We start from the raw sequence: 20,847 nt of genomic DNA on the forward strand, positions 1-20,847 counted from the left end.
CGGAGGTGGTGGGCATTGGATCCATCCATTCACGGAGCAGCGGTAGTTGGATGGATCCCATCCCAAATCGTCAACGTCCAGTGCTTACTCCGTACCTTAGCACGCTGTATCGTGCCTGTTCCGTACCGGACGAGCTTTGTTGAAAGAGTACGGATCGTCGGATGAGAGCCGACGGACGACGGGGAACAGGGAGAAAGGAGAAGGAGAGAAAGAAAGCCAGGGACTCTCCAACGGGTACCGTAACCTTGCAATATTCTTTTTCCCCCCCCTCTCTCTTTTTCACGATGTGATCAAGAACCGAAACCCACCTATCACTAACGGCCTCTAGTCCAAATGAGTAGTTTACGATTGTCATGATGACAACAACATCTGCATCAAGGCCCCCCCCCTCGTCGCATTGACGATGCCCTCGTCTGTGCCACCCACAGGTTAAACAATTTTCCTTCACGATGGTTTCTGACCGGGCCTTTCTGACGAGAGTATGACCATCTCCACCACTCACAAAGAAACAAAAGGCCTGTTTGACCTGTAACTGCGACAAGCAAAGAATGGGCTGAGCGAATGACCGCTCGGGGCACATACAGTACTAGCCACAAGTCCCTGCATAGACAAGCGTTCAAAAAAGAAGCAACAAGATCACAAGCTGGTCTCTTCGTCTTTCTCTCTTTCGGTTCCGAACCAGTGGGCACTTTGGTCCGCCGACGCGGATACGATACGGAGCGGCGATGCTGGGATTGGGCGGGAATGGATAGTCTATCCTGGGGTGGGTAGGCGCAAGAAATCGTCGGATCGACCACAAAAGGACCCCAAACCCGTGAGGAGCAAAGCAGGACAGGGCAGGGCAGGGGATTGGGGTCGAGCTTGTGACAGTCTTCCAGAAGACTTCGGCGAACAAGTGCCTACTGGAGACGAGTGGGTCGGGGCGAGAGAGATCCATGGAGAGTCGAGTCTGTAGGGAGAGACTTTTTTGGCCCTTGGCTGGCTGGATGGGTTTCATCCCAACTCCACCTTAACCAGGGCGTATGTTGCATGTTGCAAGGGGGAATCCGCGATTGATTATTGATTGATTGATCTTGCTGTGTCATGTTTCTTTTTTCGGTCTCTTCAGCATAATGGCATTCCTTTTTCGACCCCAATGTCACATTGCCGGGCTCTTCAACTGAGTCAAGAATTGACAGGTAACTTACGGCATTTCTTTTCTGGGTAAATAGCCCCAATGCCGTGGATCATTACAGACAGGGCCCTGCGACGGTGAGGCCCAAAGAGTGCAGGTTGTAGACATTCACGGGGGAGAAGCGCGGATAAGGTAGGTATCCTCGGCGTCATTTGCTTAAGCGACGGACATTGCGGACGTCAAGATGAGCCCACGACACGGCCAACCCCTGGAGGGACAGCTTCAGTCAGGGCTGCAAAGACGAGGTCAAGGCGCTTGCATCTCCCGGGTCCCACGATCGCATCCTTGCAGCCCACGCGAGGTGTCGAAGCAAAAGGCGCAGCAGTCAGCAGCAGCCATCCAGTGGCAGCTTCTTGATGGTTGGATGGAGGGACGGATGTTGGGCGTTGCGTTTCATGCCAGGGGTATTTCTCCTGCGCGCGCGCGCGCACGCACGCACCGACCTCGTCGTATGTCTATGGAACTCGGCCTCGTGGCGGGATAAGGAAAATGTCAATGTTTCGTTCGACTGGGGCCCCGGAGAACTTGTGACAACCGACCGGATGTTTCCGTACTTGTTGTTGAGAAGACAGAGCGGCATTCCGCTCTCTTCCCCGTCAACGTTGATGCTCTGCCTGCCTAGGTAGGCAGGTTACGGAAGCAGGTCACGGAAGACTGGTCCCGACGGGTGCGTCTTGTCTTGGCGATGAGGCAGAGCATCAGCAGCCAACGCAGATCACCACTCTTCATGTCCAGCCCAGTCCAGCCCAGTCCAGCCCAGGTCCTGCAAGTTGGCATCACCCGCATCTTCATCAAAGTCGCCGAGCTTTTGTTCTTGTCAAATGAACTGTCATGTAGGCCCGACCAACCGAGGGCGCGGGTTCCGCGCTCTCGCAACCCCCCTGTCAACCTCTCCAAACTTCCCAGGTTTGATAGACCAATCACGCGTCGAGCGAATCGAGAACGTCTCCAATCTATCCGCGACTGTCCTCTCACAACTCCAGCTCCTTCGACACGAAACGCTTTGCCTCTTTACATCTCAAACGTCATGCTCGACGAGACACTTGACGTCGGCTCGGTTCGGCTCGTCCCCCCTTTCTGCACTCTTCTGAGACCACTCACTCACTCGCTCATCTGAACCTCTCATCTAAACACGCGCCCCCTAACGCCATCCTTTGAGCCATGGCAACGCCGAGGGGTGCACCCGTCATCTCGACTCCCGCCGTTCATTCATTCCCATCGGCTAGTCGCCCCGGCGATCGCTCTCCCTCTTGTTCACCGCCCTCTCCACGTCCTTGATCGTGCTCCCCACGTTTCCTCGTTGTTTCTTTTTCCTGTCTCTCGCTCACAAGCCACAACAGCCTCCCTTCCGCTTCTCCGGGAGGCCGGGGGTGTAATTGGAGTCCTGAAATGCTCACGAGGGAGATGGGAGAAAAAGCAAAGATGCGGTTTTGTCGTCTTCACGCCCCCACCGCGGCCGCGTGCCCGCACTTCACGCAAGGATAGGTTTCCCAAGAGTCACTCTGTAGGTCCCGAGGCATGGAATCGCGCGCTATCCCGGCTGAACACGCCAATGGCGTTCCCATCCCTTGGTAACGATCGGTACAGCTCGTGAACTAGTCGGCGATGTTGAACCTCCAAGTGGAACATGGCAAACAAACATGACAAGTCGCTTTCCTTATCTGCACGGTGGATCGTCTTCGCAGGAATCAACCTTGTTTTTAAAAGCCTTGGGGGTCTCGCTCGGTGTCGCGCATTGCTTGTTCGCGTTGTCGTCTCTTCTCTCCACGGCGATCTCTTGGAACCCCCCCCAGCTGAAGCCGGCTATCGCGGTTCCAGCGGAGAGGAACTTGGTATGCCACCCTTGTCGACAACTTATGAGATGTCGTTCAGCAGTCTTGAAGAGCCGGATAGTTCCAGATCATCGACGATGCAGCTGCAAGCTGAGGACGCCAGTGACATGCGTCTCATGAAACTACGTAAAGTGTGATGGGGTGCCGAATATCGCAATGTCATGGCTTTGTTCTCTCAAGCCTCATCCCACTACAGGCCCATGTCAGCTTCCCCTTCGAGGTTCTGCCTTGGCCTCGCAAGGGAATCCGCAAAAGAAAACAATCGAAAGCTCTCGTATACGAGGCTGGGCAGTTCCTCACTTTGCTATACATCACATCAAGGGGTCGATGGGCGCGATTCCAGAGCGAACAGGTCTTACGTGTTGGCAGAGTGATGCGGGTAATGTCTTGGGAAAGCATCCGTGCGCTTTGTCAACTGCTCGCTTCCTTGACATCGTAGCTGAGCTCGTCGTGTGACTTGTTAACTTGGATACCTTCTGACCGTTTCCTTGTGCCGGCTGGACTTTGTGGTGGACTTGTCCATGTGGGACGTTCTCCGCCATCTCCCATTCCTTCTATCCCTCTCCATACTTCATGCTGCGGGGGGCAGCTGAAGTCTGCTCTCGGGTAAAATGGCTCCTCTGGGCTGCTTGGATATTGTGCGCAGGGCAATAATTGCTGCTGCGAAAATTGCAACCCTTCCGGTTACACAGAGTCACTAGACCTTGAACTCTCAAGGAGCAATGACGGGCCTCAAACAACAAGCCGAGGGTAGACCGATGGTTCACCTTTGATCTGGACATGGTCTCAGATCCCGAACCCAGCGGAACCGACAGGGTAAACTTGACCCAGGCCGCACCGTGGTGCCATAAAGTAGGGAGAAAAACCCATTGACGGTTTGATGGAGGCGACAATAATCCAGTCTCGACAACTTTGTGAGATTGCGCAATCAAGCGAACTCCATTGTGGACACAACTTCTGCCTGCACAGCTTGATGCCTGCAAAGATCCATATACCTGGCAGGCAGAACATGCAACTTGGAGGTCATCATCATCAGCCCTACCAGGCACCGTCGCCAGCGGCATTGGTCGGATGTAACGTTGGTTGTCGATTAAGGTAAAGACGGCGCCAAACTGCCTAAACTATGGCAATGTTAGCTCGAATTCTTGTTCAAACTGCTGATGGCTTTGATTTGAGGTGTTTGGCATTTATCCGTCGTTTGGGTCTATGCCCGTTCCTGCTGCCAGTCAGACTGCTGCCTTTGACTTGAGCCATTCCAGAGGGACCCATCCACACGGTCAGCTCTGACTGTCAGAGAGTGGGTGGTGATTGCAAACATGACGGATACTGTAGGTCAATACAGTATGGCCGAATGTTGCAAAGTGTCTCTGGATCGAATCTGGAAATGTCCGTGTAAAGATAACAAAGGTGCAAACGAAAGCACCTGTCCGTGTCCCGATAACACGCCGAGCCTCAGATTGGCCACCTCCCCGGAAAGTCCTGTTGATCCGTGTGTCGGGTCCCGGCAGTTGAATGGTTTCCATTAATGCCGGTCGCCGATGTGTGGGTGGGCTGGCTCGCCCGGGTAGAGTGCAACACCGTACGATATGACCTTGAGGCCGCCCGCGAGAGGAGAGTCTCCCAAGGAAGAACCTGATGCTTGTTGATACTGCATCTGTAACTACTTCCATCGTAGTTAAATGCGGACACAAAAATCTGGAAAAATGATGATCAATGTGCGAACCGCCGACTCAGTTGTTGACACGCTTAAGTTGCAGGCTTGTCCGTGGCAAAGCACCATCCAGCCAGGCTCATGTCGCAAGCCGCCGCCTCACTCTCGTCAGGCTGTTTCTTACAGGTCAACTTCAAGCTGAGGCCTCTGTGGGCCTGGGGACCCTGGTTCATGCCTTTGGCCAGGCTCCTCAACAGAGAGGTCAAGTCCGGACTTGGATCCCCTTGAGGCCCGGAATATCCGGCCTCGAACCACCCGAAAGGCGATGTGTTTGTCAAGAAAGGCTCAAGTTTCCGTCCTGTAGCACCTCATCATCGTTGTCCTCTCCGAGACCATCTATGTCCTACACAACAGGCGTCGTCACGGACATGTGTGCTCGTCCGTTTGAGGCCCCACCGTGGGAATCGCAGGGCGAACTAACTCTCCACCACATCGCTGATTCCCAGTCCCATATGGCGGACTCAGTGGGCTTCTTAGCGGCTCACGGCTGTTCTCAGTGGCTGGTTTCTGGCCCCCAGAGGACTCTATCACCCCAGGCGGCCCCGCGGGATGCAGCTCGGCGGCGACTGGCCTGTGCTCACCGAATCGATTGGAGGCGGAGTCATGATACCGGTTCAGCCTTGTCAGATAGACAAGATGATAGTCGATGCGAGAAGGGAGCCTTGGGGGATGGCTGGAGTCTAGACGACATGTCAGTGTTGGAGGTGATTGAGAAGGCTGGGCTGTTTGATGGTCTGCCCGAGACAAAGATTCCAAGTCGACAAGAAACGCGAGAGGTATCAACAAATAAGTAGAGCGAAAAGCAAGTAGCCACGCAATGTCTCGTCGTTAAAGGTCGAAACCGTCCCAGCGGAGCGTTGCGCATGAATGGTGAGCCCGTCTCCTTGAATCTCACGCGGCCAGCCAGGCAGCAGCCAATAGAAGTCCCCGATTCACCTCAGAGGCGCCCCAACTCACCCAATGCGCCATTGTCCCGTGGCAGTGCATGAGGCAACCGCCCTTGGAGGGGAAACTGACGGGAGACAAGGAAGAGGACAAGGGGATATGTACAGTACCAACGGGCACGATGTGGATGTGGATGTGGATGTGGATGTGGAGAGGCTGGCAGACACTTTGTTGCTGTTGTTGAACAACCAGGCTGTCCGAATGACTCCCAGCTTTATTAGCACTTGCTAGGTTGAGGGCCGACCCAGGGTCAAGGTACAAATGCGGCTGCAGGTGTACCACATTGAGGCTATCTGTTGGCAGGGCGTTTCAGGTATCTCGAACCAAGCTCCAAGTACCTACCCTTGTGAAGCCGTCAGACCCCGTCTTACTTTCCTGTACGTCCACCTGTGTGCGCCATGGAGAAGTAGCAGGTCGCAGGTCGCAGGTAAGGCAGGCAGGCAGGTGCATGCGGCGTCGGAGAGCACACGGAGCCATTGGCTGCCTGGAAAGTGAACTTCAAACAACCTTGGAGGTCCCTTCAAAAAGACCGTCTCCCTGTTGCCTCAGGGCGTCCCGCACTTCTTCTCTCCTTTCCCTCTACTTACTTACTTACTTACCTTGCACTTCCATCAAGCAAGCTTCACCTTTGCGACTCCGGCCGTTGTATCGATTGCCTGCCTATCGTCGCCCCAACAAGCCATCTCCCGCCGTTCTTGTCCCAATCCGGCTCTCTCGGTTTCTCTTGTACCTCCGTCGCCTCACCCTCGTCCTTGTCGCACGCGATCTCGGCTCTCCTCGCTACCATTTACGTTCCGTTGTCTGTCTTATCCGCCATTCCATCCTCCAACCTCCACCTCTGCCTTCTCCCCACCCCCGCTCCGGCTTCCGCACCCACCGCAACCGCCCCGTGTCGTCGCCTCAACAATCTTTCGTGGTCCATTGATTTCCCGGCTTCTGCTACTTGCGTGCTTCGTTCTGCTAGTTAGCCAGCTCTTTCGAGCTCGAAACTTGCACATTGTAGCTTTATGTCAGAGCAAGCCAACCCCAATGCAATGATGGAGTTTGAATCTGCAGACCCAAGCTTCTCCGTCAGTTGGCTGCTCGGCCTACAGCCTTATCAGCATAAATCCACAAGCCCGTCCTGGGCGAAGCAGTACCAAACAGATGACCCCCATTTTCTCGTGAGCCGTCTTCTTGGCCTCATTCCCAGTCGCAAACCCCGCCGATCCAGGAAGCGGCGCAATCGCTCCAAGACTGTAAATCAATCCGCGGAGCCCACTCCAGAGGAAAGTGAGGACGAAGATGTCGACGCCTTTGGCATTGGAAAATTGTTTGGCGATGTCCCATACGATACTGCTGATGAAAGCGAGTCCGAATCGGAGGACAAGCCCGCAGAGGAGGAGACAGAACCTCCTGTTTTGGCAGAACCAGGTTTCCTGGACCTCTGCAGACAGATGGAGGAGCTCCTTGAAGAGATCGAGTAAGCCGACGGCGAAACAGCAATTGCCCTGAGAATCTGTAACTGACTGTTCCCAAGGAAATCACAGCAACAAGACCTAGACGACGCCGACAACGAATCCATAGACGGTCTCGACCCCGAGCAGTGCGAAGATGAGTCGCCTTCACGACTTGAGTGGTTGCGGCAGAAGGAGGTGGAAAAGGCCGAAAACAAGTATCTCGACCGACTCATGTCCTTGCCCGGCCTCGAAGAGACCAAGGCCTTCTTTTTGCACGCAAAGGCCAAGGTTCAGGCTTCTCAGAGGCGCGAAACCGACTTCAAGAAGGAGAACTTTGATGCTGTATTCATGGGCAACGAAGGAACCGGCAAAACCATGCTCGCCCGCCTCTATGCCAAGTTCCTTGCTTCGCTTGGTGTTGTCAAGAAAGCGGGATCAATCACCGGCATCAACAGATTCTCAGCCTACAGCATGTCCAAGACGTCAACTCTCAGCACCATTCACAGCACATGCAATGCGTGCGGCGGCTGTGTAAGCCAATTGCCCTTCCTACCAAAGCCATGAAATACTGACTGAATTAGATTGCCATCATTGACCACGCTCATCTCATGGATAATGATGATTGCAACCTGTGGAACTTCTACGTTAGGTCACAAGATCTCCCTGGAAAGGTGGTCATTATCCTTGCTGGCAACGGACAATGGGGACTGTCGGACCAGCTGGGTTACAGTGCTGAGGTCTCAAATCACTTCCCTGTGCTGAAGCTGCCAAACTACACCCAGGAAGAGCTCCAGGTTGTCTTCCACGGAATGATGCGCAAGTGGTTCAAGAACAAGATGGAAGTCGAAGGAGGGTACGACGGCCTCTTTGTCAAGATTCTGATCCGCAGAATCACCCAAGGTATGAATGAGAAGACGTTTGGCAACATTTGGCCTGTCAGGAAGGCATTCCTCGAAGCTTGCAGACGGCAGGTTGAACGCTTCCGCCAAGCTAGGAGGGACGGAAACTACCTGGAAGACTTCAAGATGACCAAAGAAGACCTTCTCGGTAACAAGCCTTCACTTGGCCCTGACAAGAGTCCTGCCTGGAAGGAGCTGCAGGAGCTTGTGGGACTGGATACCGTCAAGGAAGCCATCCTTTCGGTGGTGAGCCAGGTCAACCAGAACTATATTCGGGAGATGCGAGGTGATGATCCATTGTTTGTCTCGCCGAATCGAGTGTTCCTGGGTGCCCCTGGCACCGGAAAGACAACAGTCGCAAAGCTCTATGGTAGGCTCTTGGCAGATTTCGGTCTCCTCTCAAAGGGAGATGTCATCGTCAAGAGTCCAACTGACCTTCTGGATCGCTATATCGGAGGATCCGAAAACAATACCAAAGAGGCATTGCGCGAGGCCAAGGGCAATGTCCTGATCATTGATGATGCCCATATGCTCGACCCCGGTACGAGCAGTAGCGGCACAACCAAGAACGGCGACTTCCGGGGTGCCATCATCGACACCATCGTCGCTGAGGTGACTGGAGCTCCTGGAGAGGATCGATGCGTCATTCTCTGTGGATATCCGGAGCAGATGAAGGAGATGTACGCCAACGCGAACCCCGGCTTGGCACGAAGATTCCCTCTGGACACAGCATTCGAGTTTGAGAACTTTAGCGAGGAGACCCTTGGCAAGATCTTGGATCTGAAGATGACCAAGGAAAAGCTTGTGGCCACAGACAAGGCTCGCGAGGTTGCTATGGAGGTTCTGAAACGGGCCTCTGTGCGACCCAACTTTGGTAACGGAGGTGAGGTGGATAACCTCCTCTCCAAGGCCATCTTGGCTCGTCTACGCCGCGTAGCCAAGGAGAAGCCGGAGGATGACGACCTGGATGCCCTTCCCCTCGAGCCTCAGGATTTCGATGCCGACTATGACCGCCTGTCACAAGCTGTGTCTAATACCAGGGCTCTCTTCGATGGCTTTGTCGGTTTCGAGGAGATCATCTCCAAGTTCGAGTCATACCAGTACATGGTTCAGGGCATGCGGCTGCGCAAAGTCGACCCACGACCCTACGTGCCCTTCACATACGTCTTCAAGGGACCACCAGGTACTGGTAAGACAACGACGGCACGAAAGTTGGGTCAAATATTCTATGATATGGGCTTACTTTCAGCCCCCGACGTTGTAGATGTTTCGGCTTCACAGCTCATCGGCGAGTACTGCGGACAGACAGGTCCCAAGACCCGCCGTTTGCTTGAGTCGGCTTTGGGCAAGGTGCTCTTCATTGACGAGGCGTACCGACTGGCAGGTAGCCGTGGATCCTTCGCCGAAGAGGCTGTGAGCGAGCTGGTGGACGCAGTGACGAAGCCACAGTTTGCCCGCAAGCTGATCATCGTCCTGGCCGGATACGAGGAGGACATGGATCGCCTCCTTCGCAGCAACCAGGGCATCAAGAGTCGATTCGCAACTGAGCTCACGTTCCGACCTCTCCGAGCTGAGCAGTGCATTGAGCAGCTCCGCCAGGTTGTTGGAAAGGTTGGCATCACGATCCAGCAGACACCAGAGATGGACACCATCACACGGACATCTCTGTTCTCCCTCCTTCAGCGTCTCAGCAACGACAAGGGCTGGGCTAGCGGCCGCAGCGTCGAGACTCTGGGAGAGCGGCTGATTGGGCACATCTTCAAGGAATGTGCAATCAAGGGTTACACTGGCGAGGAGCTGAGCGTCTCTGGACGGGAGCTGGTGACGATCCTGGGACAGACATCAGGCGTACCGTACGCGGGCGTCAAGATGAGAGGCGGACAGATCCCGATGGGAGCCAAGGTGATGACGCTGAAAGACCTAGAGAAATCTGATTAAGGGCGTTTCATGAAAAGAGCGATTTTAGGAGCGAGATTGGGTTTTTTTCCTTTTTTTTGCAAGAGATACGCATACGACGGTTTATTACGATCTAGGAGCATGCATCAAGAGCTGAGAGTTATGATGGATGGATGGATGGATGGATGGATGGATGGATGGATGGATGGATGGATGGATGGATGGATGGATGGATGGATGGATGGATGAGCATGAGAGTTGGGTGGAGTTTTGGAGTTTCGTCCGCACTCCTCTCGATAATTTGAATAATTTCAGCGGTAGCGAGACTTTTATGATATCAATGACTTTTTTATATTTGGATTGATGAATGTGGTTCATGGTGTGTGACTGTCTCGCCTCCGCAGTACAGTCTTGAGTCGACGAAGCCCATATCTATTACACAGTTGAGCTGGGGTATAGTAATAACGTGTTGGGGAATGTATGCTTGGAGGGATAGACATGTTTGACTCCGACCAAAGTGATGCTGATGACTTATTCATGGTCAAGCGTAACGCTCTCTCAAGCGACTCGGCCGATGACCCTGAGTACTACTGGGTGTGCCCCTTCCAGGGCTATCGTCCTTGTCCATTTTGGACGTCTTGGATGCTCTGATCTCAATGGCGATAGAAGTCCTCCTCTGCCGCTTTGAGCCGCTGCTTGGAGGAGGAGGGGTCGTCGTGGGTGTAGATGAAGTCTGGCTCGACCTGCTTTGACTCCGGGAAGCTCGTGAGCGAGGAGGTTCCTCGACGTTGATTGAAGCTACTTCGCCAGGGGTAATCTCTTCAACTTTGACAGCTGGAGATACGTCTACGCCTGGCCGAGTAGGAGCGGCGGTGCCACGACCCTCATCCACAAGACTCTGCGCCCATGCCTCGCGGAAAACGGCGCCTAGACTGACGGCGACCTCACGAGCAACGCTGTTTCCAACAACACGGTACTGATCAGAGGGAGAGCCGAGTATGACCTCGTGATCGCGGAAGCCCTGAGCACGCCGGGCCTCCATGATGGTGAGCACACGGTCCTCCTGCCAGTGCAATGTACGACCGTTCTTGGCATCACTGGGGCTCTGGCCCGTCACAACGGTCTCGATGAGACGATCGGGACGCTGGCGGCCGTAGGCGTTGGACCAGGGGTTGGAGCGGCTCAGGGAGCTGGCCGAGTCGGCGGGGAAGACGAGGCGCTCGGCCGGGGTGAGGACGCCGGTGCCGGCCTTTTTTCGGTCCGGGCCGTACCAGGCCTGGGCAAAGTTCATGCCATAGGGGCGCGTGGGGATTAGGTTAATCTTGTTGCGGAGCTGTCGTGTTGCGCCGAGGGAGATGCGGTGATCTGGGAAGGGAATGCATATGTCGGGTTTGGAGTCGTATACAGGGGGAAGGTCGGCGGTCGCAGCCTGGGCAGAGACAAAGTCAAAGGGTGTGGCTGAGGGTATTATCCGTTCAGCCATGGGTTCACCAGTGGGGAGGTTACCCAGGCTAAAGGAGTTAGTATGGGGAGGATGAGCGTGCGTTGGGTTAGGACGACGAGGGAGACGATGACCCGGGGCAGCAAAGGCTAGAAAGACTCTAGCACGGCGCTGAGGAGAACCACAAGCCGAGGCGTCAAGGAAGAAGAAGTGAGTCTGGTATCCGAGACCTACTATGGCGCAGATCAACTGGCTAAAGACATCCTGGTCGCGGTTCGACTTGCGTTGCACGATGCCGGGGACATTCTCGAGAAGACCGTATCTTGGACGGTAGAGGTCGATGAAGGAGCCAAAAGCGGCGACGAGGGACTGGTTCTTGCGCTGGGTTATCGTGGTCTTGTCGTTTGTGAGGAGCGAGAAGCCGGGACAGGGGCTGCCGCCAGAGATGAAGTCGACATCACCGACCAGAGGGACATTGTCGGCGAACTCTCCTTGAATAGCTAACCGCTGGAGGTCGTCGATGGAGCCAAGAAAGGGGGCAACGGCTCCGGGACCTGCCGTGTTGGCCATGTACGTGTGCATGGCCTTTTCATTGAAGTCATTTGCCCAGCGCATCTCGATGCCACCTCCGTCTTCGAGTCCACGTCCAAAATTTCCACCGCCGCAGAAGAGATCCAGACCCCGGAGCCGTTGAATGGGTTCAGATGGGTCGAATCCTTGTTTGAGCGTCGTAGGAAACGCCTCGAGAGGAACATATGTCTGAGCTCCAGTATTTTCATCGTATACCTCCCGATGTGTGATATAAAAGAAGCCTCCCACTCCGTTTCGGTCGTAGGGTGAAGCAATCTCTTGCCCAACCCCAAAGAAGCGCACGAAACATGGTTCCAGAATGCGTCGCCTCTTCACCTCGACCAGGTTCTCGCTATACACCAACTCGTTCGGTCGAGCATTTGGTGCTTTGGGATCAACTTGCCCCCTCCTTACCAACCGCCGGAACCTGTAGATGTCACTGTAATCCTCCTCGTAAGAGGTCACAAACTCGCATGGCTCAGAACGACCGCTGTGCTTGTCTAGGATGACAAGCCGTGTCTCTCCGGCTTCAAACTCTGGAGCCTTGGGAGCCTTTGTTGTATGAGAACAATGAAGGTGGCCATTCTCCAGAGTAATCCACTTGCGCTCAGCGCATATATATGTTTGTCGACAAAAGAACTCGGCGGTTGTGGCCGATGTTCCTCCAAACTCGACATTGTGCACACCCAAGACCTCGCTCTCGCGGATTTTCGTTGTCTCGCCACAGGAGCAGTGGTCCGAGAGGAATAGCTCGTTGTTCCACGGATATTTCATTAGGCCACATAATGTGTCGACAGGTCTGTAGTACCAGATGACATCAAAGGATCGGCGGCCACGCTTATCCGTGTGTACTCGCTGAACCAGCGCAAGCCAGCGATCAACGTCGTGAAACCCATGCGAGATATCACGTCGCCACATGGTGCCCGACTCTTCATCATCTCGCTGCGTCGAAATGGTGTCTCCCGGCTGGATGTCACGGATCTGCTGCGTCTCAGCCGTCGATATGTCTTTCGCGGTGGTGTGCAGCGGCGCAGGGAGTTCAAGATGGCGCTTCCGAATTAGTTGATTGCGCATGGTTTTCGTCTTGTCGCTCAAGGGCATGGCCTCGAGGCGGTCGCCAAAGGGGAGATGAGAGAAGCAGTCGTACATGTACTGCGTGACAATCGTGGGCGGACTGTCTTTGTTCTGGCTGTTGTTCTTTGTGTCTGCAGGCGTTTGGTCCTCAGTTGTTCCGTCAAGACTGCTCTCAGTTGGCGACTCGTCTTGAATCTGAGACTTTCTCTCCCTCCTCCGGCGACCATCCTTCTTCTCCTCTGGCGGAAACTTCTGATACTGTCTGAACTCCCAGATCTCAGCCCACAGACTGTGCTTGTACGTCTTACCGGCTCCCAGCACACCGATGGCCTCTTTATGAAGGAATCCCAGGTTAGCCACGACAGCTGTTCGAAAGTCATCGCTTGGGAACCGCTTTCTCCACGCGACAAAAACGGGCGCCTTGCCGTGTGTCTTGGCCAGCCAGCTGCTAAAGGTCGCACGGAAGTGAAAGATTGTCACGTCGAGGCGACTCTCGCCCATCACCTTAAGATAGTCGACGAAATGCTTCGCCAGGTCAGCCACCCACAGGAAAGGGTTAAAGAAGCGCCGGTACTCCTTGGCTGGACGGTTCAAACGGTAGTAGACCTCGCGTGCCGAGTTGAAGGTTGACTGAAGCCAGATCTTGTCGCGGACTGTGTGCTTGGACAGAGTACCGTAGTTGTCAATCGGGAGCGCAGCAATGCGTACTCGACGCACGAAGAAGGCTGTATTACCAACGCTGAGTCTTCCATCAAAAAAGGAGCTGCCAAAGCCATTCTTGGTGTCGAGATTGTGCAAAGAGCACATCTCTTCCGGATATTTGGGACGATCGCAGTAGATGGCAAAGTCGTCAAGCTGAAACTCGACAAAGTCATCGATATCCTGGCCGGCCTGTTTTGCAGCCTCAAAGAGAGTATCGAAAGCTATGCGCTCTCTGACAATCGGCACATCGGGCTCGAATGGTTCGTAGCATGACCGTGGTATGAGGAGCAGACTCTCTGGAAGCTCGACTCTCACTGTCTTGCTAAGCGGCTGCGGCTTGCTGAGCGGTTGTATATCTGGCGTTTCCGAGTCTTCTGCCTTGACCTCTATGAGCTCCTCGATCGGAGTTTCCTTTTCATCGATGGCTGGAGCAACGTCTTCATCCTCGACATCTGGCTCAAGGGCCCGGAGCAGCTCATCATGGATACCATAAAAGAGACCGCCCTCAGGGCTTGGATAATAGTTTGGCGGGCTTTCCGGTAAAGGACCCGGCAAGAGGTCGATATCCTCCAGCGGGGTCATGCGCTCCTCTTGTTCCAGCTCGCCAAACTTGGTCCATACCGCAGGCGCGTCTTGAGGGAGAGCAGCCGACGGCTCTTGAGGGACAAATGTGTTTCCAAAGACATGATCGAATGAGTGTCTTTGACCCAGAGGTGAGTGCCAGTCAATGTCGTGACTATCCAACACTGGATGAATGTCTAACCCGTCATCTCCCAGGTCTAACGGCTAATGTAACGTTAGAGCCATGTCGTCTTGTAAAGGGGCAAGGGTCTCACCGGCATATTGAAGTGTGAAGCTCATGCTATCGCATATACATGGCTGTCTGTGGATGGATGCTGAAATGAAATGAGTGTGTAGGAGGAAGGTGTTTGCAAGCGACGAGAAAACCTAGCTCAACCTGAAAGTGGCTTGTATATAAAACTCGACACGCGCTCCGATAAGGAGAGGGAGGCAGTTGCTCGTCCTCTCTCAGCCAGAACCTTCTCTGATCTCAATAACGCCAGTAAAACGAGTTGTGATGTTTAGACAAAGATGTAAATTCTCTCGAGATTGGCACACAAGAGTAAGTAATTTTCGACAAGATTTGTCCTTGACACGCGCTCAGTACTGGCGGCGTGTGGATCGCGGTAGTAGCCACAACAACACCTCTTCTCCTTGCAATGACCAAAAGAAACCAGGGTCTATAGTTAGAAGAAATGAAATGTCCCGTGATTCTGAAGAATGAAGGAAATGAATTTGAGGTCGCAATTTGAGTCGCGTTTCTTTGAGGCGAGGCGAGCTGAGGATGTAAAAGGCGTGAGGATCATAGTTGCAGGGGACGTGCCATAGAAAAACATTGGATCCTAAACCCATTGAGTTGTGTGAAGACCCTAAAGCAGTTTAGCGCATTCAAGGTCTCTAGCTGTTTTTAGTCATGGTTCAACGCAGCAAGCAACCACCATCGCATCTATCGCCTCTTGATGAGAGAAGCCCTAATATGACATAGCATCACATCTTCTGGTTTGTGCTAATTGTAAAGGATCAAGCTATTCTATTACAGTTTTTCATGATGCAATTAAAACACATGCACCGACCGTCATCTCTAGTGGTATCTTCCATGTTCCGGAACTCCTTACAATGCAAATCATGATAAGCCACCAACTTACACCCCTTAACGACGCCGTCGGAATCTGCTGTTGTATCCTGGTCCGCCCTTGGCCCCGTGGTTCCGTAGCTTCAGGCGCTGGAAGTTTGCATGAGCCAGCTCATTGACCTTTCGAGCAGCCTTCTTCACCGTGCCCTCCTTCTTAGCTGTAGGCTTCTTCTCGGGCTTTTCCGAATCAAATTCGCCATCGTCGTCGGCGGCCTGCGTCTCAGGAACGAAATCATCATTCTCCACATCACTTCCAGGACCCTCGCCAAGGTTGGCTGGTCTCTTGGTTCGAGTTGGGCGCATCTTGACCAGCCTAGTCGTCCGCTTCTGGCCCTTCTTCTTGTATGTTCGCATGGGATTGCCATCACGATCAACTTGGTCCTCCACTGGGCTGTCGTACATGCCTTCATCATCGAATCCGCCAAGAGGCAGTTGCCGTGTTTGGGTGTCTGCAACGAGCACATCGTCCTTAGGCTTGGGCGGGAACAGAGTTTTCGGTTTCGGTTCGCCCATCTCTTCATTTTCCATCTCTCTCAATGCGTCCAAATCGTCATCCAAGTTCTCCTCCTCCACCTTTCGAAGGCTGGCAACAATCTCGCTTAGGCCCCTTGTGAAAGGCTTGCGTGGCAGCCGCAGAGGAGCCGGAGCATCAAAGTCGCCATTCTCGTTGAGGACCGGAAGAGAATTGCGCTTTAGAAAAGCCGGCGTGTCGAACTGAAGCTTCGAGACTGATGAGGGTGTGACAGCGTCCACATTTCCATCACGGTTCTTCAGCGGCGTCATGAAGTGGTTCAACCTTTGCCGCTTGCTAGACGACATAGGTGTTCGACCAAGCTTGTCGCTGGCCTCTTCATCCATTGGGGTGGATCGCTTAGTTGGAGTCGCGTCGACCCTGTTTCCAGTTCCCGACTTGGTTGCAGAACCTGATTTTGTTGGTGTTCCTAGCTCTTTCTCTACTAGCAAATCAAATAGTCCGAGCACACGCCCATCTCGCTGAGGTGTTGGGCCAACCGAGGTCACCGACGCTGGACTGAACAGTTTTCGTGAAATGGCGGGTGTGTTCATGAGCTCTTCATCGTGGTCCTGGATCCTGTTCTTCGCCGGAGTCTCGATGTGCTTGGTGCGTTTGGTTGGTGTCTCTGCGGGAAGGGTATCGGGCTTGCGCTTCCTAGGCTGCGAGGCGTCCTTGGCGGATGGCGGCAGCTTGCCTGAGAGGATGTCGCGGAGTTTGTTGTATTGCTTGTATTTCAAGGCTGTTAAATCGTCAGTGCAATGCTCTGACTTTCTGTTCATGCGTCATACCGATTTCCTGGTTCGCTTTGATGTCACCCCTTCCTGGCTTCTTGCCCTTGTGGGCCTTTGCCCAGCTAGTCTCCCATGTTTTGAGGTCGACGCGCAGCTGCTGCGATTGGGCTTCGTATTCGGTTTTTGTCTGTTCATCCATCGCGATTCGATTGTGGCGTGTGCATGTGTGGAAGAAAAGGTGGAAGTGTGAAGAGGGAGGGGGGAGGTATGTGGGTAGGTAGGTAGTTATGGTGGATTATCGCGGTTTGGCGTAAACGCGTGTTGACGCGCACCACTCAACGCGAAAAGGACAGGGGTGGGCGGGTCTAACGTCATGGCAGGTGCAGGGAAGACGCGGGACCCTCGGGCCCATCCGAGGTGACTCTCTGACAAGGGTGGTCCTCAATTCATCAAGGTATCAGGAAGTATACATAGAGATCCTTATAAGATTGTAGAAGTTTTAGTAAAAATTCTATCAAATTAAAATATAATTTGAGTAGTCTTTGGTTATTTTTCCTATGCTCCTTATGAAAGGGAACTCTCCGTTACTGCCGGCTTTCCATGCTTTTCAGTGTAACTGCGCGCCAGCCCGGTGGGTACAATGTACTTTCGGACCTTTCTTTCCCCACGTCCGGGTACGTATTTCTAACTCACCCATCCACGACATGGATCTTCACAACCTCAATCTCTTGCCTTTAACCCCAAAGTCTTTGGGTCGTTTCAGCGCATCGCACGAGTTATTGCAACTCTTCCAACTCTCTCTGCCCTCGTCATGGAGGCAGACCAGTCAAGCGACGACCTCCAACGCCAAGTCCTCCAGAGCACGCTCGAAGAGATAGCGACCACTCAAGAAGATGCCGTCGAATGCTGCGTCATCTGCCTTGAGGGCATCACCGAGGCCTGCGAGGTAGTCCCTTGCCAGCACCGAAACTTTGACTACCTGTGCCTCCTCAGCTGGCTCGAGCAGACGCCGAAATGCCCTCTCTGCAAGGCAACCATCTCGCAAGTTCGCCACGCCCTCGATGAGCCCGTGCCCAAAACCTATGTCGTCCCAAAATCTTCTCCGAAGCCGCAGAATCAGCGATCCGATGCGAGGCCATATTCGTTATACTCTGTCCGCAGGAATTTGCCACGGCGACGTCGTTATTCACGATCCCGGTACGAGACGCCCCCGAACCCCTCGGACGAGATCGCAAGGCGCCGGGACGTTTACCGTTATAATCGCTACTCAAAGCATGTTGGCTCGAACCGCCTTTCTCGCTACAGAGAGTTGACACCGGCGGCATTCTGCGCAGATGCCGAGCTGGTGTCGCGCGCACGAATGTGGATTCGAAGAGAGCTACAGGTCTTTTCGTTTCTTGCCCCTGATAACGAGGAGCCTCGGCCTGGAGACGGCAATGCTAGGACTTCCGTGGACCGACGGAGGGCGAACAATGCCGAGTTTCTCCTCGAGTACATAATTGCAGTCTTGAAGTCAGTCGACATTATGGGAAGTGCTGGTCAAGCCGAGAACATGATTTCGGAGTTCCTAGGGCGAGACAGTACGCGGTTATTTTTGCATGAGTTGAGAGCTTGGTTACGGAGTCCCTTTACCAAACTTGCGGACTGGGATCGAGCTGTTCAGTATGACCAAGTTTCGGCGACAAGCAACCGCGGAAGTGAACCAGAGCCGGATGGGGGAGTAGGTAGGCAAAGGCATCGTCGGGCCAATGCTGAACACGATAAAAATTTGGGTGCTACTAGACGACATGGCGACTTCTATAGACCTCGCGGAGGGCGTTCGCAAAGATCATCTTCACATAGACATGAACCTTATGATAGACCAAGGAGCGGAGTTGAGCGGAGGACATGACCGGAGTTTGGATGAAAGATAGATATGATACCCAGGGAGCAATCCCCATTTGCATGAATAAGACGAATCTTGCTATGTATTCTAGTTAAATGGCAGCCTGGTTGCTGAACTCGTTGAACTGCCCCTTTTCGCCTCAGACGCGTATTCCTCAATGGGCGGAACTCCGCCCGTTTAGTGAGGCTATACACATTCCGCGACGGACTTGCCGGAGACAGGCTGCAACAGAAGTATATTTAAATAGGTCATGTTTTCATCTCTGGTCATTTCATCACTAATCATTTCAATCATCTCTACTCTCAATCATATCCTTGATCACAGCAATATCACGTCACGCTTCCACTTATACCCCAACTCACACCTCAACATCAAACATTCACAATGCCCACCATCTCCATAACCGCCATCTCAGACCCTGTCTGCCCCTGGTGCTACATCGGAGCCCTCCGTCTCTCTCGGGCCATATCCCTCTACCGCAAGACAGTCTCCTCCAGGGACATTGTCAGCACGACCTGGCACGCATACCAACTCGACCCTCACACCAAGACGCAGCCGATGCTCGAAAAGATGGCGTCTAAAGTCGGCGAGGAAAAGGTGCCCGAGTTCAAGGCACGGCTGGGAGAGATCGCGAAGCGCGAGGGGTTAATCTTTGACTTTGGGGGTACGATTGGGAATACTAGGGATGCGCATCGGTTGGAGAAGTTGGCCAACACCAAGGATGAAGAGGATTTGCAGACTAGGGTTGCTTTGGAGGTGATGAAGATGTATTTTGAAGAGGGAGGCAACATCACCAGCATAGACGATCTTGTGAAGGCTGCTGGGAGGGTTGGTATTGATGAGAGTGAAGCGAGGGCGTGGTTGGAGAGTGACAATGGAGGACAAGAAGTTGATGCCGAAGTGCTTGAGATGCAGACGCTGGGTGTCAGGGGTGTGCCACGCTACATCATCAATGGCAAGTTTACAGTTGATGGAGCTGAGGATGTGGGAATGTTTCTAGAGCAGATGGTTTTGGCGAGGGAAGAGGCTCTCAAGGAGAGTCAGTAGACTCTGCATCATGTACATATATCCATCCTAAACGGGGAATAGACGGTGTTTGTATCAACAACTTCATATCTCATAAGGGTATCATCTCATCTCATTTCATCGCTCACACCTCACATCCTCATCAACCCGCCCAGATCCTTCTCCATCTGCCTCAACCTCACCTGCAGCTCCCTCTTCTTAACCTCCATCTGTCTCGCCTCCTCCTCCTCCCGTCTAAGATCCTCCTCCGTCCACACCTCACCCTCTTCCTCCTCCTCTTCCTCATCCGCATCACCGAGCCAGTCCCGGTGATCCAGCGTCGCCAGTTTCTCAGCTTGCTCGGCTACTCGCGCCTCGTAGTATGCCATCGTATTCTTGCCGTGGGCATGTTTGCTTCTCAACGCGGCGATGCGTTCCCTTGCGCCTGGTAGCTCGTACACGCCGCAGAGCTTCTCTGCACCTCGAAGAAGAACATTGACATCTACATCTCCCTTGCGATCCATCTCACCGCGACGCAACTCCTCATGCATCTGCCCACCCAACACGGCCGCCACAGCTGTCTGACGTCGAGGATGGCCTGCGCCGGCTCGCTGAGGAGGACCCGTAGTCACTTCTCCCGAGGCCACGTTGAAAACAGTCTGTCGCCTCCCTGTCGACTTTGTCTTTTCAGGCTCTGTGGGCTTGAGGGCTGTCGAGGGCGGGGGAGGCGGGGGCACGGAGAAGAGGGCGCGCTCGTGGGGTTCGGTGTCGCGGATGAGGGAGGTGATGTCGTGGTTGGAGAGGAGAGCGTTGGTGAAGATTTTGGGTCGAGGAAAGCTGTACATGATTAGCAATGGTTCGCACTGAGAGTGTCGAGGACTTACGGGAGGGAGTCGATGCCCTGGCACGAGTAGCCAATCTGCTCCAGATGGGCAGAAATGAGGGACATGGTGGCTGGTTGTCGGATTCGGTGACAGGCCGTTCAGTTTCTCGGGTGTAGCTCTATGAGACTTGGCTTTGAAGTCGAGACTCGAGAGTACAGCATGCGCTTAAGTGGTGGAATGGATGCTCGAGAGAGATTGTGATGGTTGGAGATGGTCGTGTTGATCTATGGTGGAGTTTCAAAACAATGAAGGCGGGCAGCTTGCTTATCGATAAGCACCCCTCCTTCACCAGCGTCGTCACTACCGACACAATGCCCACTTATACTGGAGCTTAGGCTTGACTTATTGATAAACAATTAAATACTTGAAGAATAAGTTGTATTGGTGCGATGCTCTAATCATTTGAATTACATTGCAGTTGTCTGTGACGAGTTCTGGCTGTGAAACTGTCA

General features: G+C 53.6%; 6 protein-coding genes across 6 annotated transcripts; 3 read left to right on the forward strand and 3 right to left on the reverse strand.

The window, feature by feature from the left end:
* Positions 1–6,669: 6,669 nt before the first annotated feature.
* On the forward strand, positions 6,670–9,938 carry NCS54_00666200 (Hypothetical protein; the record flags this gene model as incomplete). Its single annotated transcript, XM_053152111.1, has 3 exons — positions 6,670–7,124; positions 7,182–7,632; positions 7,683–9,938. 3 exons carry the CDS (start codon positions 6,670–6,672, stop codon positions 9,936–9,938), a joined length of 3,162 nt encoding a protein of 1,053 aa, XP_053008086.1.
* A 499-nt stretch (positions 9,939–10,437) lies between these two features.
* Positions 10,438–14,525, reverse strand: NCS54_00666300 (BAH domain-containing protein; the record flags this gene model as incomplete). The annotated part of the gene is made up of 2 exons (XM_053152112.1): positions 10,438–14,469; positions 14,520–14,525. 2 exons carry the CDS (start codon positions 14,523–14,525, stop codon positions 10,438–10,440), a joined length of 4,038 nt encoding a protein of 1,345 aa, XP_053008087.1.
* An 869-nt stretch (positions 14,526–15,394) lies between these two features.
* Positions 15,395–16,859, reverse strand: NCS54_00666400 (DNA replication regulator SLD2; the record flags this gene model as incomplete). Its single annotated transcript, XM_053152113.1, has 2 exons — positions 16,679–16,859; positions 15,395–16,629 (listed from the first exon to the last, which is right to left on the reverse strand). Exons 1-2 carry the CDS (start codon positions 16,818–16,820, stop codon positions 15,395–15,397), a joined length of 1,377 nt encoding a protein of 458 aa, XP_053008088.1. The 5' UTR covers positions 16,821–16,859.
* A 573-nt stretch (positions 16,860–17,432) lies between these two features.
* On the forward strand, positions 17,433–18,463 carry NCS54_00666500 (RING-type domain-containing protein; the record flags this gene model as incomplete). Its single annotated transcript, XM_053152114.1, has 2 exons — positions 17,433–18,341; positions 18,425–18,463. 2 exons carry the CDS (start codon positions 17,433–17,435, stop codon positions 18,461–18,463), a joined length of 948 nt encoding a protein of 315 aa, XP_053008089.1.
* A 427-nt stretch (positions 18,464–18,890) lies between these two features.
* Positions 18,891–19,553, forward strand: NCS54_00666600 (DSBA domain-containing protein; the record flags this gene model as incomplete). The annotated part of the gene is made up of 1 exon (XM_053152115.1): positions 18,891–19,553. One exon carries the CDS (start codon positions 18,891–18,893, stop codon positions 19,551–19,553), a length of 663 nt encoding a protein of 220 aa, XP_053008090.1.
* Positions 19,554–19,663: 110 nt separating this feature from the next.
* Positions 19,664–20,460, reverse strand: NCS54_00666700 (Hypothetical protein; the record flags this gene model as incomplete). The annotated part of the gene is made up of 2 exons (XM_053152116.1): positions 19,664–20,348; positions 20,396–20,460. 2 exons carry the CDS (start codon positions 20,458–20,460, stop codon positions 19,664–19,666), a joined length of 750 nt encoding a protein of 249 aa, XP_053008091.1.
* Between the last annotated feature and the right edge of the window lie 387 nt (positions 20,461–20,847).

This window comes from Fusarium falciforme, chromosome 5 (assembly GCF_026873545.1).
Source record: "Fusarium falciforme chromosome 5, complete sequence".
Classification (NCBI taxonomy): domain Eukaryota; kingdom Fungi; phylum Ascomycota; class Sordariomycetes; order Hypocreales; family Nectriaceae; genus Fusarium; species Fusarium falciforme.